Source organism: Pseudochaenichthys georgianus, chromosome 21, assembly GCF_902827115.2.
Source record: "Pseudochaenichthys georgianus chromosome 21, fPseGeo1.2, whole genome shotgun sequence".
Taxonomy (NCBI): Eukaryota; Metazoa; Chordata; class Actinopteri; order Perciformes; family Channichthyidae; genus Pseudochaenichthys; species Pseudochaenichthys georgianus.
This window is the reverse complement of record NC_047523.1, coordinates 14,273,938-14,292,586: the sequence shown is the minus strand read 5'-3', so window position 1 is coordinate 14,292,586 and position 18,649 is coordinate 14,273,938. Positions and strand designations below refer to the sequence as shown.

The following is an 18,649-nucleotide window of genomic DNA, read 5'->3' as shown; positions in this document are numbered from 1 at the left end:
TAATGACTACGTACAGTTTCCACACAGGAGACAAAGACATGCAAATTCAATTCCTAAAGAAATAATAAACGCACAAAGGGACACATTATTACAGGGGACTAAGAGGGGGGGGGGGGTGTCAGTGTGAGTGTCACTGCCACACACACAGGAAGCCCTGGTAAAGACAGTTAAGCCTGAAGGCCATGGGAAATAAGCTCCCCTCTCTCACCTTGATCCTCCGCTGTCTCTCTAGTGTGTCCCTCTTCTTCTCTTTCTTTCTACATGCTCAACATCTGATTGAGTTGCAATGGACTGCTACAGAGCACTAAGCTGCTTTTCTGGTCATTTGAATGCAAATTACATCAAACGTTAATAAAGATTCATATAAAAAAAAAGCTTGTGAAAACTCTCGTATAATGGCTTCTGTTGCTATGGAAGTGATGATGTCATCAAGTTAATATAGGCTTGAACTTGTGTTTTTATGTTTTAAAAAAAAAATGAAAGCATTTAAATTAATATTGGGAGTCATAACGTTACTTTGTTGAGAATGTGGCCATGTAATAAGCGGGATAATGTGACAAGTAGTCGGGCTCCTGATCAGCCTGTCGGTGTTCTTTTCCCCATAATGACCGCGTCGCAGCACATTATCTCTTACTTAACGTATGAGGTTCTAAAACAAATGAACGGATGATATACAGAAGCAATTAGATATTTACAAGGCAGATGTTTTTTAGTTGTGTAACATCTTTGTAATTTGAATGAAAATAAATACATTAAACATGTTTTTGGTGTTGAAGGAAGTGCAATGTCTTTAGAGCCTTCGTGGAGTTGAACAGAAATGTATTTTTCCTAAACTATTAAACATTTTATCAACACATTTTTACGTGGCTGCATTTGCTTACTTTAAAACAATGTTGTGTCCATTCTCTGTCTGTCTGTATAATGTTTTTTCTGATATTCATTATTTGTTTCCTCCCTGTTTTAGGATCAACTTGGGGTGTCACCCAATCGCTCATTCGACAGCTCCTCCGGTCTGATGGGTCCAGTGAACGGTCACTCCATGGTGAACAACTCTCTCTATGCATCTCATGGTGAGTGGACTTTGATCATCATCATTGTTGGACAGCAGGCTAATACACATGACATCTATGAATCAAGTGTATTTTTTTATTTATGAATAATCTAGCACTATCATCTCTGTTTGTATCCTGTCTCAGGTCTCTTTATATGAGGTCAACTCAAAGTATAAAACGTAGCAGTGAACAGCTACTTGATAAGAAAATAAACCGGAACATCCCTGAAATTAGCTGGAAATCTAGAAACATTGCCCATTTGAGTCATTATTTTACATAATAAATACATATTACAAATATTTCATCTTAGGAATTTCCTTTGGGCATATACATTTTTATTTTATTCTGTTCATTTATTATGTATTGTTTTGGGGCAATGTTCACCTCTATTAGATGATGGGAGAGAGATTGTTGTGACATGGAACAAATGTACAAATGTTCCAAGACTGATTCAGGCCGTCCAAAAATCCATCCAACTTTCATGGCTTGGTGGAATTGTTGTCAAATATGGCCCAAATGTCCCCCTTAACTTTGGAGTCCTGGGCTAATTTGGCCGTTTTCGCATACTTTTGATTTGTCTTACAAAACCCCATTAAGAAATGTATGGCATGTCAATGTTTGGTATCTTTTTTTAAGGACAACCTCACCTATATATCCTGATAGTTCTTTTTTTTCATTTTTTTATACTTCACAGAAAAAATCACAGAAAAACGTAAAAACGGATTTTGAAAATGATATTATTTTGTATACACAAACATGCACAACGAAACCATTTGAAATCTGGAAATATATACATGGGATGTCACTATGATAATGTGAAAGTTTGATTGAGGTAGCATGAACCTATATACACATTTTATGAACAAATAACAGGTGTATCCATAGGCTTTTTTCCCTCATTTCTCAAGTTCTGTCAACAGTGACACAGTAGGCACAACAACACATTTGAAAGCTTAAAAAATGTACATGGGTTTTCATTCTGATAAGGCAAAAGTGTTATTATAAATATAATACAAATATATATATATATATATACACATTATTATATTATATACACTGATTTGAGCTTCAGTGACTGACTTTTGGAGAAATGCTTCCACATACAGTACACAACCCTTATTTAGATGGTTTGCACTTAACAACGATTACCTCTCTCTTTTAAGGCCGTTTCCATTTGGTAGAGATGGCCAACATTCACTGGGAACATCACTCACTACTAATTGTTTATTTCTGATTTATTTTCTTTCTCACACCCTCAACAGACGAGCACTTTACATTGTAGAATAGCTTTACAGACACACTTACATTTAAAACTGAGTCTCAGGAGCTTTTATTCTGACCCTGTTCCTTCCCTGATTTAATCTTCCCCTGTTATTGCGTTTTTCTCTTTTATCGTTTGCCATTGAAGCAGGATCAAAGTTGGGCATATCATTTGCAATATGTTCATAAAGTGCTGAATAAGTTTGATGAAAAGTAACAAAACAAAACGGATACTGCCTTCTACACTGCAGCCTTGATTAGAGATATGCTAGCCCCTATTTTCCCGTTCATTTCCCTACATGCTTTTATTTCTCTCATCTTTTCTCAAGGTTGTTCTGTTTGTTAGTTATTGCTTGCTCCGGCGCATTAGAACGAGTTATTTGTGTTCTTGCTTCATATCGCTTAATTTTCTCTCTAACTCAATCCCACTCCTTTATTATCTCTGTGTGTGTGTGTGTGTGTGTGTGTGTGTGTGTGTGTGTGTGTGTGTGTGTGTGTGTGTGTGTGTGTGTGTGTGTGTGTGTGTGTGTGTGTGTGTGTGTGTGTGTGTGTGTGTGTGTGTGTGTGTGTGTGTGTGTGTGTGTGTGTGTGTGTGTGTGTGTGTGTGTGTGTGTGTGTGTGTGTGTGTGTGTGTGTGTGTGTGTGTGTGTGTGTGTGTGTGTGTGTGTGTGTGTGTGTGTGTGTGTGAGTCTGATTGAGCAGGAATTGCTGCCCTGATTCAAACAGTGTTGTGTTTGTGTGTTTACTGGTAAACAGCTGTGCCCTTGAATACACTCCTGTTCAAATGCACCTCCGTTTTGGTGATATACAGTACTCACATTTATCAGGCTCTAAACTGTAGGTTGTAACATGGGCTGATATTAGATAGTTATCAGTCTTTGTAAATATGTAGCATTTGTCAGTATGTTAGACTCTGATGAACTATTTCACACATTGAATCTATTTGATATGGCTTTGAAGCCCTAATGAAAATGAAGACATTCTTGTATTGCACTGTAGTGTGCTTTGCAGGAGAATACATGTTAATGATTCCCTGCATATGTATTCAGATGTTTTATTTTTGCACTGCCTTTTAATCTCTTCTCCATACAAATCTCATTCTGTGTGCTACCAAGAATCATACATTCTCTCACTTTTCCATGCCCTATGTTTCTTAGTAGGGACATCATTTGGTTGAACTCTTCATCAATGTCCAGGTGTGTCAGGTGTTGAGTCCCTCTAGACTTCAAATGATGGATCAAACCCTTTCATGCTTATGCTGGCATGGTTGTTGGGAAGTGGGCACCCCTATACTCTCTCTATGGTTGTGTCACTGTGTAAAGGCCCTCTGGGATGTAGTTGGAGGGGTACTCTATACGATCTTTAATATGGAAGTAGTCTAGGGTGACCAGACGTTCCCTTTTTCCGGGGACAGTCCCCGTTTGTATTGGCCTGTCCCCGGTTGAAAATGTCCCCGGAAATGTCCCAGTTTTTTAATATACGTTAAAAATATACCTAAAAAACACACCAAACATATTCATATATACTGGAGTTTAAATTAATAAATATGTACTATATAATGTGATCAATAATAATTTAAAACAAACTATGTAGGCCTATAACTGTCACATTATAACTGAGTGAATGTAAAATGTAAGTATGCAGTTATGAAGACATATCTGACATTTCCACTGGGTGACTAATTTCAATTGATTTTGACACCATCTCACAACACTCCTAACATAATATTACTTTCTGAAGCACAATTTAAAATGTAAGCGGTTTAAAATCTCAAATTAGATCTATGTATTGTCCATCTATATTTTGATTATTATTTAATGGAAACCGTCCATAATCAAAGAGTCATTCGAAGTCAATCAAATACTTATTTCACTTCAGGGTGATAGCAGGAGACTCCATCTAGTCACTCAGAGAGAATCAAGACAATCTGATGTACTGTAGAGTTTCAAAATAAAATACCTTTGAAGTCTCATATATGAGCTATCATCCCTCTGTTTTTAGATAAGAATACAACAAAAACTATCCAGTCTCAAAGACTTATTTCACTCCAGGGTGATAGCAGGACACCCCATCTAATCACTCAGAGAGAATCTGGACAATCCGATGTACAGTTTCAAAATAAAAGACCTTTGAAGTCTCATATATGAGCTATCGTCCTTCTGTTTGTATCCACCAGTTAAAATGTTCAAATTACATTGAACCAGAATTGTCTCCCTTTTTTCTTGAACAGTGAAGACAATTGGATATGTTAATGATATATTGACCGCAAAACTCAAAATGTCCCCAGTTTTAATTTTGAAAATATGGTCACCTTATGCTGGGCATGTCCCCCAATGACATAGATTTTCAATTTGCACAAAACTCATAGCTCTAGCTTGCTTCTCAAATAAAGACCTTATTCTCATGAATTGGAAAGTCAGAAAGCCCAACCGTTTAAACTCAAATAAATGGCTGGAGGACCGCGAGCTGTTATGTGCCATCATGACACGCATGGTGTTATTTCTCTATATATTATAACGAAGCACGAGCTGTGTGCTCGAGTCTGTCTGTCGGCTGAACTCTGCTACTCCGCGATGATGAGGGTCTAACTTCAGCAGCTACATCACCTACGGGTGCGTTCGTTAATAGTAACTGTGCGGAGTCACTGTGGCACAGACTCACTGGACCGCTGGTGAACAGCTGTTAGAACAGTTCAGGTGTTCAGAGCAGAGCAGCAGAGCTCCCTGTCGGAGCGGCAGCTTTAGCCCTCATTTTCTAATAGGTTTTTCATAGGCTATAAAACAAGGTGGTATAAGTATAGATCTTGTACTAGATTAAAAGTAGAACTACTCATATCTTGTACTTGAGTAAAAGTCGAAGTACTCAGATATTGTACTTGAGTAAAAGTAGAAGTAGTCAGGTATTGTACTTGAGTAAAAGTAGAAGTACTCAGATATTGTACTTGAGTAAAAGTAGAATTACTCAGATATTGTACTTGAATAAAAGTAGAAGTACTCCGGTATTGTACTTGAGTAAAAGTAGAAGTACTCAGATATGGTACTTTAGTAAAAGTAGAAGTACTCAGATATGGTACTTTAGTAAAAGTAGAAGTACTCAGATCTTGTACTTGAGTAAAAGTAGAAGTACTCAGATCTGGTACTTTAGTAAAAGTAGAAGTACTCAGATCTTGTACTTGAGTAAAAGTAGAAGTAGTCAGGTCTTGTACCAGAGTGTAGGAATACTCTGTTACGGCCCGTCTACACTACAGCGTCGACAGCGTCGAAAGCTCCAATCTGCTCCAATCTGCCCATTCACTTTCAATGGGGTGACGTCACGTAGCCGCGCTTTTTCGCCGAACTGAATTGTGGGTAGCAGAGCGAGGCGTCTCAGGCGACAGAAGTTGAACAATGTTCAACTTCTGTCGCCTGAGACGCCGGAGTAGCCAGCGCCAGCCAATCAAATCCCGTTTCCCAAAATCTGACAGCTGAAGCCGTAGCCAATCAAACCGCGTCTAAGCTGGGAGAGATATCCCGCCGTTCATTTCTATATTTCAAAAAAAGTCGGAGGAGAAACTAACTATCGCCGTAGCGAATCACCCGGTTTTGTATGACCAGACCCTCTTCACCTACCGGGATACAAACCGGAGGAACCAGGCATGGAGGGAGGTGGCAGAGACAGTGGGGGAAACTGGTAGGTTTTCGCCTGTTTGGGGAGTTTATATATATATTGCTCGCATAAAATCCCCGGGGGTTTTTGCTTTGTATGTCGGGGGCGGGAGATTCATGTGATTGGTTGTTGGTCGTGTTGCTTGAATAAAATCCCCAAGCTCCAGACACGCCCAGCTCCAAGCTATTTTTGGAGCTGTAGTGTGGATGCTCCGTTACAGTAAAAGTCCTGCATTCAAAATGTTCCTCAAGTAGAAAAGTATTATCATCAAAATATAGTGAAAGTAGCAATAGTAAAAGTAGTCATTGTGCAGATTGGTCCATTTCAGAATAATATATATGATATGTTTTATAATGATTGATCATTAAAGTGTTCTCAAAGCTGGTAAAGGTGCAGCTAGTTGTAATGACTTTGTATACTGCAGGGTAGCTTGTGAATTTACTCCAGGTGGAACTAAAGTCTGGTTTTAAGACTTGATTATATTTCACATCATTCATCCACATCTGTAACTAAAGGTATTAAATACCATGTACCTCTGAACTGTAGAGGAGAAGAAGAACAAAGTAGCAAAACATTGAAATACTTGAGTTTATGAACTTAGTTACTTTACACCAGTGGTTATAAAGATAGAAAGACTAAGCCTTGCACAGAGGGATGAAAATACATTTTCAAAATGTTCAACAGTCCTGCCAAAATTATAAACTGACTGCTACACAATTAAAATTAAAACTGGGGTCGCACATGTGCGCGCAGTGATGAGCGGGCCCTCGCGTCAGTGCGCCTTTTTCAAAATGGCGGACTTATTTGGGGGCGGGGCTAATGAAAGCCAACGACAAATATGTCCGCAATTGTAGGAGGAATGTCTGTGCCAAAATTCGTGAAGTTCTGATAAACTATATGTGACTACCACACAATAGGAGGCGCTAGTGAGCAGTTTTTTTGAAAAAAAATAAAAATAAATTACATTCTCGAAAAGGTCGTGGGCTGTGACGTGTGTCCCAAGTTTTGCGTCCGAAGCTCATTTTATGCTATCGCAATTTAAAAAAATATATAAGCCACCCCCACATTCTGCATTTGTTGCGGCACTTTAAATCTCAGTTCGTAGTCAACCCCAGAGTATGTGTAAAAAAAAAAAGGATTCGTCCGTCCGTTCTTGAGTTGTACATTGGTGGTGTTTTTGGCGCCCCCTATAGTCCAAAATGAAAAGTATTTGGTGTGCCTATTCCCCAAGACAAACTGAACCTGTCCACCAAAATCTGTGATGGTTGGATACATTATTGATGAGTTATGAGCATTTCTTTCTAAGCTCCGCCTTTTTGCGAGTACGTTTTGGTTAATGGCGGCAATATTTATCGTCTGAACATGCTCATTTTCTTTGGTAATGTGTCTGACCCTCTACCGATGCTGTATACGAATGTTGGTGTTGAAAAACTGACAATTGAAATGTAAGTGAATATTTAACTGTTTATGTAAATGATGCCAATTAAAAAAATAATAATGTAGGCGGAGCTTAGGGTTTCAAGAGGATTATTTGTAGTTACGGTGCGATTTTGTAAATGTATTCCGAAATGGGATTTTGATAGGTGGCACTAGTGAGCAGGTTGGAATATTTGACTCCAGAATATCACATTTTTCACCGGTCCTGGTGTCCGTGCAAAATTATACAACCTTTGAAGCATCCTAAAGGCCTAAATAAGCATTGCAATATGGAATAATAATAATAATAAGAAGAATTCCTTCAATAACAATAGGTTCCTCGCACTTCGTGCTAGGACGCCGTCGGGTCCTAGCGCTCCATGCTCGGGCCCTAATAAATGCTTTTGTATATTTCTATTAGATGTAACTCTTTGGCGTTTCTGTTATTATTACCACTGCTGCTTTAGTTGTTCTGATTGCTAAAATCCTCTGTTATTCCTCATTTTAAAGCCGATATTCCGTGGGGTCGGGGGGCTCGGATCCTTTATCATACCTGATGAGTTTGCATCCTGTTGACACCTTTATTTCCCCCAAGGTGGAAAAGGAAAAGTAAGAAGATGGGGAATAAGACAAGCGCATTGGAGACAGATACAGACGGAAGGAAGGAAGAAAAAGTTGTGTGCAGAAGAAGATTCATATTCCTGCCAATGGAGCAAACCGCTATTGATCTATTATCCACACAGCAAACGCCTCGTTCACTTCAAAGAGCGGGACTCAGTGTGTTTGTGAGCGAGGTGAAAGAAGAATGTGTTTATGACAGTTTGGCTGATTAAGGTGTCGGCAGTAAGGAGGAAGTTTAGAAAGAAAGAGTGGGAGATAAAATGATTTATGGCAGATCTGAACGGAGAGATAAATGACAGGAGGAATATCAGATTGCAACAAAAAAAAAACAGAAGAACAATAAAGCAGGTGATTAGTGTAGAGAGTGGGGGGGTGGAGATGAGAGGATGTGATATCTTGAGACGCTGCTGAAGTGATGACTGTATGTAAATGGTGCTCTGGTGGAGTTGTGTGTATGCGAGTTGTCGTGAAGTCGTTGATCACGCAGACGTAGCCGTATCGCTGCTCTACATCTGCAGCTGGATATTCCGTTTCATCTGCTTTCTGCTTCCGTTGTATTTCTCCTCATCTTCCTCTCCGTCTTATCGTTATCTTGTCTTTCACACACTTTTTTATCCTCCAGACTTTCTGCCAGTGAAATCCTCCAATGAGTTTCAGTTTAACCCACTTTTTCAAGTAGGTCTATAAAGACAACTCGGCACAGTAGTCTGCGTTTGGTTAAAGCGTACTTGTTTGAGTATCAAATGACCAACATCCTGCAGGCTTCAAAGAGGGATTGACACACCATGGCAGCTGTGGTCACTTTTATTTATGGTGTTTCCATTGGACACTAACAGAGAACATTTTTCACCTGTTGTGGGGGAGAAAAGTGTCATGATATCCCCTGAAAGATCTCATCCTTCTGCTCAGTTTGTTTGACTCCGATATCAGAGCAGATGCTTGTGTTGTTTGGTGTGTAAACCTGAAGCACGTTTTAGTCATGTTAGTTTGACCATTGTTCATCCACTGAATGAATCTGGTTTATACCCAGGTCTGGTCTACACAGTATAAAAGGACTTAGCTGTTATTTAATTACAGTTATCTGATCAGAGAATTATCGGAATGGCTCATAACCATTCCGGATTTTGAAAAGTCTGAATTCATGCTTTGTCAGGACTCTACGCAGGACAATAATCAATTCAAAATGTTGTGCTGAATTAAGTTTGGCAGTGATATTACAGTTTATACACAGAATCTAGACTGTATCAATTAACTGTCTAACTTAAACTTATATACCCTCCGTGGCAGCGTATCAGTGGACAGTAAAGATATGTGTTGCTGTCTGGGAAGTATTGGTATTTTTTTTTAACTAATGAAGCAAATGGCAGCATTTTGCTCCAGAAAAGCCAGCCGTAGTTTGTGTGAAATCTTCGATCTGCTGCATTGTATCAACACTTCTCACATCCTCAATGCAATCATTTGTTATTTTTGCTTTTCAGTGACCAATGGGAGTTATTCTTACATGGACGATGACGAGGATGCAGAGCTGTACGGTCATGAAACAGAGTTCAGCAGCTCCACCCAACACTCCTATCTGCACGAGAGGTGTGTGGTTGTCAATGACTTTTCTTATAAAGTAGCTATACAGAGTGTTTTACATATGAATGAAATGATTGACTAGAACAACATTTGTCATCTAAAGTCTTCCCCTTTGGTCTCAGCCATTTATATTATTATGCATTGACTCTTTTCATCAACACTATCTTCTATACTGACTACTCAAAATGAGTCTAGTTTTGTAATTACAATGACAAGGTGTGTTTATTTTTGCACTAAATGTGATTGTTAAAACACTTTTTAATTTTAACATTAATGAGAACCCATCAACCACCGATGCTGGATTAGCATTCTGTTTTGCATTTCTTCTGCCTGAGGATCACACAAAATGAATTCATTTCGAAGATAACATCAACTAAGTTCAAAATTAAAAAGATAGCCACCACTAACACGCCTTAAGGGTGGAGAAAACAAGTTTGTAAATAATGTAATTTCCACAATAAACAACCACCTATCTACAGCTTTTTCTGTAGTGACTGTCTAATTATTTGTTTCCAGGGAAAACTCTCACAGCTCCAGCCAGGCTCAGCCCCAGTCTCCCCCCCAGAACCAGATTCAGATCCAGCAGCAGTACCAGCACGTGAAAGCCTCCAAGAGCATGGACCTGGGTACGACTCAGAACCAGCAGCACTCTGGTGGGGTGATTTATCTCAGTTTATCTGCTCTGCATGGTGGCTACATGCATCCCAGCCTCACAGAAAGTCATGCTGATGCATGGCTGCTGCACGGACGGCATGCTCCTCCAAGCCACATGCGGACTGTAAACACTCACTGACAGCTACACATGCAGGGGGCAACACTTTACGCATGTTGCATGGAGAGACACAGTAATGCTCTGTGACCCCCTGAGCTCCAGTGGCTGGAGAACATGGGGTCAGAGAAGTCTCAATATAAACAAATGCACATAGAATGATTATTTATTTTTGGGTTTCCACGTTCAACGTTTTGTACAAAAGTATAATGGCATCCGAATATATGTTTTTATCAAATAACTTACATATATATATATTAGAGCCGGGACTCGATTAAAAAAATTAATCTAATTAATTAGAGGCTTTGTAATTAATTAATCGAAATTAATCGCATTTTTAATCGCATTTTTAAAAATCGCATTTTTAAGCACAGGGCCATCTAAGCTAATTTACAGATGGCCCTGAGCCCAATAGAGATTGCCCTGAAAAATGCATGCGGACGAAATGGCACGAAGGGTTTGGGGGGCCTCCCCCTAGACATTTTTTAATTTTTGCAGGTCTTAGATGCTTTCTGGTGCATTCTCTAGACTGAATTATAAGATGAACCACCACAATATTATATTGTACAATTTCAATTGTATTCTTCATTTCACTTGTTTGTTTGGTCTTGTTTGTGTTTGCTCGCTTGCATGCCCTGCATAGCTTTAAGAAATACTTAAGTTGTTGGTCAAAACACTTTCTATCTGATGAAGGCAAATGCCTTCCCAGATGGAAAAAAGTAGAAAACATTACATTCAGTTATAACTGCCAAAACAAACATTATTTACACTATTATGGCCCCTGTTAAAAATGTTTGTAATGTTAACTACTGTAAGTTGGTCGAACGAATGCCTCCTCATCCGGAAGCTGACCGAGCAGACCCGAGCAGCAGTCGAGAGGAGCCGAGCGCATCCGCGAAGCACACGTCAGAGTTCCCGTTAGCCGGCAAATCTAAATATCTTCGGTCAAAAATAATTTCCCTTTAGAGCAATACCGCTTCAGTTGCGCCACTTATGTGACAGACAAGAAGAGTATGTGACAGACAAGAATAGTCAACTCTAATGTCTAACACTTAATGTGGAGAAAGAGATGTCCTGTATGGGTTGATTGTGCGTTGATCTGTTGGTAATGCCTCGGGGTTCCGGTGGGCATGTAAACAAATGCATAATGCTGTGCTATACTTTGTGGCCTCATCCAGTTGCATAGCGACACTTATTGTGTAGTTGTCTTTTAATAAGCAGGTAGTCCTATCATTAGCTATAACTAGCTGGATCTGATCGATATGGACATAAACGCGAGTGAAGTCTAATCTGACGTGAGAGAGAGATCAGCTGCTGCTGACGAGTCGAGACTCGACACGCAGCTCTGCATGATCGCATGCAGCGGTGAGCGGAACAAAAGTAACACACACTTCAGGTTAGAATATCACACGTAGCTATTTTAATTACCTCTCAAACTACCTAAACTAGTTATACTGTAGATATGTTTAGTTTTACTGTCGGGTCACTCATTACTAGATCCGCGAGCTGCATGATACTGGCATAATAGATTGCCCGATCGGGCAACCAGCAGGTGAGGCTTCATTGCCCGAGCTAAATACTAGATGGCCCCGGGCCATCGGGCAGTCCTTAATGTCGAGCCCAGTGACAATCCAGTGAGCTGGTTATTTTTCTCAGACGTGGACTGACTTATCCTGGCCCTGAAACCAGTCATCTGGTTGAGTGTGGGTTGGGTCAGGGTGTGGTTCCTTGCACTCGGAGTCGGGCTAACATCCACGCTAGCTGCTACATGCTTTGCATTGAGGTGATACTTTAGGCTTGATGTGCTGCGGCTCTTATCGACGCTTCCATCCGTCCGTTTTTTAAAACAAAATGTCCCATCCACGGGGCGACCAAAGCGGTCTCATCAGCTTGTTCGTTCATGTTTGACTATTGTTCACCGTGGTTTGTTGTTGTTTGAAGTCCCATGCTGAAGTCATGAACGTTAGTTGGTGCTCCAGTATAATCGGTACGCCTGAAACTCATCCAGTGAGAAACGTTCCGCTGTGCAAAAATAAGTGCGATTAAAATGCGTTAATTTTTTTAACGCGTTAATTTTTGTGTAATTAATTAATCGTAATTAACGCGTTAAAGTCCCGGCCCTAATATATATATAAATACTTATATTGGTGCATATGTTTTACATTCATTTAAAGGTGGGGTAAGTTTGAGAAACCGGCTCGAGATACACTTTTTGTTATATTCCATGGAATGCTCCTAACATCCCGATAGCAATGAATATCTGAAGTGCTTTGACAACAAATCCATAAAAAAATGTAATCGGTGGAAGCCGTAGTACTGTAAAAAGCACAACCAATCATCTGAGCCGGCCCGGCTAAAATAACTGGATGGCCTACCTGCCTGTCAGCCTTCCATCTGTGCACAAACTTATCTCGTGCCCTCATTGGTCATGTGCGCGTTCGTGTGTGTTGGAGGAGGGGCTCTGTAAGGAAGTGGCAGATTCTTTCCGGTTGTGTATTTTCAAATTGTAGCCACTCGAGCTGGTTTCTCCAAAATTACCTACCCCACCTTTAAACCAATAAGTATTTCGTATATAGTTTTATTATTTAGATATTTTTGCGAAACCCTTTTTCATACTGTACGGAACACAAAATATTAGTTTGTACATTAATGCATATTTTAGTTGATAGGGACATTTATATTTAAATCCCAAATAAGTATTTTGTATATTAAGACTGATTTGATCTCATTAGAAGACCACTCTGATCTTTCTGTAGGAACATCACGCCGTGACACTTTTTGTATCTATAACTGCAGTTACATAGCAACTCCTTCTCTTTCAACTATTTTTTGTTTATCTAAAAGAAAAGAAAAACATGTCTCCGTTTGCGTCACAGGACTTTAATTCAGCTTCATTGTTATCTGTTATTTATTCATGCATACAAAAAAAAGATGAATTCTAAGACCTCTGTTATTCCACCCTCCACGTCAGCTTTGTCACCTGTTGCTCTCTGATTACTGAGGCGAGGGTTCACTGACATTTCAGTAATTGTTTAAAAGTCAACTTTAGAAATGTGCCTATGTCTGTGCTCATGCATACATCTGTGTAATATGACAGTGGATGGTGCAGCACAACAAAAGCTTATTGTTTCAAATGTCACTTCCCTCAGTCCTCCTCCTCCAGCCGGTTCCGCTGCGAGTGTGTGTGTGTGTGTGTGTGTGTGTGTTTGTGTCAGAGAGAAAATGAGACAAAAGAGCAGAAGTTAAGTGGCAACGACATCAATTTCTACATTAATTACACACTGATGGTATGCACATCATATCCTTTGTATGCTAAACACTTGATCGTCAGTAAATTTGTCACAAACAAATATGGATTGAATTCATGATTGCTTGAATGGCATGACGTGTTGTATTGCCGAAGCGTTGCGAGAAACACCATTTATTGAGGCTAAGATTTTGGTTTGTATCCAGTTATTGCTTTGAGGGGAGGACCTTACATCTTTGTGGATAAACCTTTCGACTTTATCCAAAAGACCTATCAATCTCAGCTTATTTTTTAAAAGGATAGCTTGTTAATTGTGATAGTGTTGTTACGAACGATCTGGAAACCCTGCAGGGACGCTACATTGCTAATCTGACATTTTTTTATATTTAAAGTAAAGAAAATTACAGAAAAAGCTGTTTCTATCCTCTCTAATATAAATACATTGTATGCCTTTTATTGTTATAAGGACAATCATTGCATTTTGGACTGACAAACAAAACATTTAAAGACATTATTTTGGACTTTGAGAATCCAGGATGAAGATCGTTTCCTAGTCATTATAGACAAACATTTGAATCCTATATTTGAACAATGTCATAAGAAAGTAATAATTTGTTGCAGCCCTTATGGGACCTCTTTATGTTCAATGTTTAGACTTAACTCAAGTACTGCTTGAATGACCACAGGATATTCACCATTGGTATGTTGCTAATGAGGTGATCAAGTAAGCTACCTTTAGCATCAATTAGCAAGTGGTTCTTTGTCGGCATACTTCCCTCTGCGTATGGAAATCAGATTTGGCTCATTAGTAATGTAGCGTAATGCAAATTAAAATCATATATGCGACACATGTGGTATACACATGACATTCCTGTCCTGTGCATTTCCTGAGTAACATGTTTTTTAAATACCTACACAGAGATACACCCATCAAGGTCAAATAGTCTGTTTCTTGTGCCATTGCAGTGGGTTTCAGAATGTAAAGTTGGACAGGTACAAATAAGTGGAATAATTATTTAAAATATGCTTTGAACTGCTTTACATTTTTTCCCATTCTCATATTCTTTAATCTTATTATATCTCACCTCCAATAAGGGAGTGCTGTATAATTACTGCATGAGATCATTTCAGCAGAATGTAGTAACATTTACACAGTATGTGTGCGTGTGCGTGTGCATGCGTGTGTAAAAAAAAGAGAGAAACAGAAAGCATTGTCAGCATTTCATTTGTGGGTCGGTTACATCATTTCATTTTTTATTCAATTCGTCCTGATTTAATTTCTAGCCCAATTAAATATTTACGACTAATTTATGATTGGTTCCAAATGAACTGCTTCCTGCTGTCCTTATTCCCTCCATCTTTGTTTCCTTTTCTCTCTCCCTGCCTTTACCAGTATTTGTCCATTCTTGCCTGTACGTTTTTAGTTTGTATTCAGGTTCTTTCGCCGCAAATAGGAACTTCTGTAACTCAGTTTTTAATGAATCTATATGTTTAATTTAATATGAACTGATATGTTCCTTTTTCTCTTTACTTACATCGTAGCAAATTACATGTTAGCGATCATGTCAGTTCAAACTTCATTGTTTTTTTGGAGAAAGTGACAGTCTTAGTGTGTGTAGCTCAGCCTAATAACAGGTCTGTGTGTGCGTCACACACGTGGCATCTGCAGCTCTATTGAAGTATAGTACACACACACATACACACACACACACACACACACGCGCGCGCACACACACATACAGATCCACAAGCTACCGGGCATGTTGATTCACCGCAGACAGATGCCATCAGACACACACACGCAGCTAGAATTACACTTAAGGCTTGGTTTTCATTAGAGAAGTATTTGCTGGAAGAAGCCATGTTGTGTGTGTGTGTGTGTGTGTGTGTGTGTGTGTGTGTGTGTGTGTGTGTGTGTGTGTGTGTGTGTGTGTGTGTGTGTGTGTGTGTGTGTGTGTGTGTGTGTGTGTGTGTGTGTGTGTGTGTGTGTGTGTGTGTGTGTGTGTGTGTGTGTGTGTGTGTGTGTGTGTGTGTGTGTGTGTGTGTGTGTGTGTGTGTGTGTGTGTGTGGCCTAGCATTACTATACTTGTGGGGACCTACATCTGTTTACACAGTCATGTGTGGGGACTCACCACCCTTATGGGGACACATTGGAGGTCCCCGTGAGGGGAATCATTACTTTTAGGGTGAAGACTTGGTTAGGTTTAGGGTTAGGGTTAGGCATGTGTTGGTTATGGTTAAAGTTAGGATAAGTCTCCAGGAAATGCATGTAAGTCAATGTAATGTCCCCTGAAGTGATGTATACATGGTTTGTGTGTGTGTGTGTGTGTGTGTGTGTGTGTGTGTGTGTGTGTGTGTGTGTGTGTGTGTGTGTGTGTGTGTGTGTGTGTGTGTGTGTGTGTGTGTGTGTGTGTGTGTGTGTGTGTGTGTGTGTGTGTGTGTGTGTGTGTGTGTGTGTGTGTGTGTGTGTGTGTGTGTGAGAGATCACTACCAGTAAATGTGTTCCTTGTTGCCATTGGCTGTCTTTGTGGCTTTAGGAAGTAGGGAGGAAAGCAAAAAAAGAAACTGGGGGAGAGGAGAAAGTGAAAGGAGGATTAATAAAGCAGCAATGATGGAGAGCATGGTGATCAAAGGAGGGAGGAGAACAATGCTGTGTAACTGAAGAAACAATGAAAACAGTGAGAAGATAAGTGAGGGTAAAGGGCAAAAGGTGAAAGGGATAGATGTAGGGTACGTGGCAACAATAGAGGGAATGAAGAAGGGAGGGTGAATGACAAATGAAGTGAAAGAAAAGGGAGGAAGGGAAATGACTTCAGTAGCAGTGAAGCTGGATTCACATCACAGGCAAAAGATGATGCTACGCCGCTATCTGCTAAGTCTAGACAGAAGTATTGATAGAGAATGATGGAGGGAGAAGGACATGCTGAGGAGGAGTAATGCTCTTAAGTTTAAAGGTTTTATGGATATGTGGACAGCAGATTCACCTCTCGACAAGCTGGGGAAAATATATAAAAAATGTAGAAGTAGTAACATGTGTTTCTTTTTTTTTCAGTGGCAGACGAGAGCAATGTCGGATCCCTGGTTGGATACACTGAAGGTAAGGCAAATACAAAGCAACTACACCTGCTCATAATCAATGTGATAGAGACACCAAGACACACTCAATTTATTGAAATTGGTGCATAAAAAACGCAATTGGGAAAAACGTAATTTAAAGTCGGCATAATATGGATGGAAAAGAGCAAAATAATTAAAATTCCCAGACCACAAAAACCCCAAGAGAACTGGAAAAAGACCCAAACAAAATGGTTGCAATCGGCTGAAAGAGTTAGTTTAAAAATGATGTGAGAACACACAATACTTCAGATCAAAACGGATCCAAAGAAAATGTGGATGCAATGAGCTGGAAAGATGTACACTTAAAAATGATCCGAAAACACACAAAAGCACTTTTCAATTTGTTCCATACTTTTTAAAAGAAAAACGGTATCCAAAGATGAAAGGGAAGTAACAGAGCAATACAAGTAAAAGCCAACACCAACAACGTGATAAGGAAAGTATGAAGCAGAAGCAAATAAAAATGGTGGCAAAAAAAGCTGAACTTGGGTACGTTTAAGAATGAAAGTAAGATTGTACACCGCCGACATTTCGTTAAGTGTGCTAGGCAAAATCTGAAGAGGATGAGAGATAATGTGTGTTTTGTCTACTTGATAGCACACATAATTTGAGTTGCCCATCAGACTTGATTTGCTACTAAAATAAAATATATATATTTTTTTGTATTTGTTCTTTGAGCAATCTAAACAGCCCCTGCTGGTTCTCTGCCTCCCCCATCATCACTCTCTTTGAAGTCACTATTTACCATGTGTCCTCCTTTTTCCTTCCCCCTCTCCAGTTGCATTTACATGCCACTTGACTTTTCCTCGTGTATGCCTTCTCTTCTGTCTCCTATATATTTTAGCTCCTCTATACCTCACGTTAGATATCTCCTCAATTTGACATAAGTGCAAATGAAAATAATATCCTCAGAGGGACTTGAGAGAGAAGAGAAATGCAAACATATGGCCACTTCTTAAAGACACTATAGTCAAGTTTGTTCGAAGGGTGCAAGAAACAAATGACATAGAATGCCAGATGGTCACCTGAGCCTGCACACACTTTTTACAGATTGATGTCAAACTTTTACTGTTCTCTTTCTCTTGAAGTATCCCCCATGTCATTTGGAGCTATAGTACTTCAATGTAAGAGCACTCATTCCACTCCACGTATGTCTTACTGTCTGCCACTTTATTGTTGTCAATCTCTGCAGCCTTTGTCCAAGTTCTGCTGTACATGGTGGTTTGACTTTTATGTACTGGGTCTATAACTATTCTAAAGGAACCAATAAAGGCAATTTAAGGAGCATAAAATACAAGATACGGACAGAATGCGATGCAGAGTTTCACATATTTTGAGCACCCTATAAAGCAAAAAAGACTTTCCTCTCGTAACAGCTGAAAAGATAGGAGAAACATCTAGTTTTTCCTTTTGAGTTTCTCATCTTGGCTTTGGAGCTTAAGTGTAACAGGAGTCCAAAAATGGTGCTGTATGAGCCAGACATTGGGACAGCAGTTAAATGTGTTCCTGACAAGATATAGTGATGTAAAAAGGAAGTAAGGGGAACATCTTGCACGTCTTGGGAAAGAGGATTACTTCAGAGGGATTGACAGAGTAAACATGTAGCGGTAAGGCTTTGTGGAAAGAAAAAAGACAAGTACCGATAGTGTCATATACTCTGGTTGTATCTGCCAGTAGTTTCCAAAACAAAGCTTTTGCTTGCCAGCAACGTTAATCTGTTGATGTTCTGTCAGGTTTCATTTACTATTTAATCATTTGCATTGCCCTTTTAGCTGTGAGAAAACTGTAAAATAGAAAGACCTTGAGTAGCTATTAATTGGTGTAACATGACATGTGTCTCCTCTATGCCTTTTCCTTGTGAGCATATTTACCTTAATTGACAGAACTCAGTGAATGGAACGTATAAAGTTTGGGAAATACGAAAAAAAAAAAAGGGTAGGTTGC

The 18,649-nt window shown here is 39.5% G+C and overlaps 1 protein-coding gene across 3 annotated transcripts in view; it reads left to right on the top strand.

Moving 5' to 3' along the window:
• LOC117466535 (partitioning defective 3 homolog B-like) overlaps nucleotides 1-18,649 on the top strand; it is a 291,025-nt gene that overhangs the window by 132,777 nt on the left and 139,599 nt on the right. For 2 of the 3 annotated variants that reach the window (XM_034109835.2, XM_034109837.2), the window contains exons 14-17: nucleotides 965-1,070; nucleotides 9,473-9,578; nucleotides 10,089-10,225; nucleotides 16,641-16,685. In XM_034109835.2, coding sequence (XP_033965726.1) covers nucleotides 965-1,070; nucleotides 9,473-9,578; nucleotides 10,089-10,225; nucleotides 16,641-16,685 — 394 coding nt within the window. The remainder of the gene's footprint in view (nucleotides 1-964; nucleotides 1,071-9,472; nucleotides 9,579-10,088; nucleotides 10,226-16,640; nucleotides 16,686-18,649) is intronic. The other variant, XM_034109836.2, reaches the window with a different exon arrangement.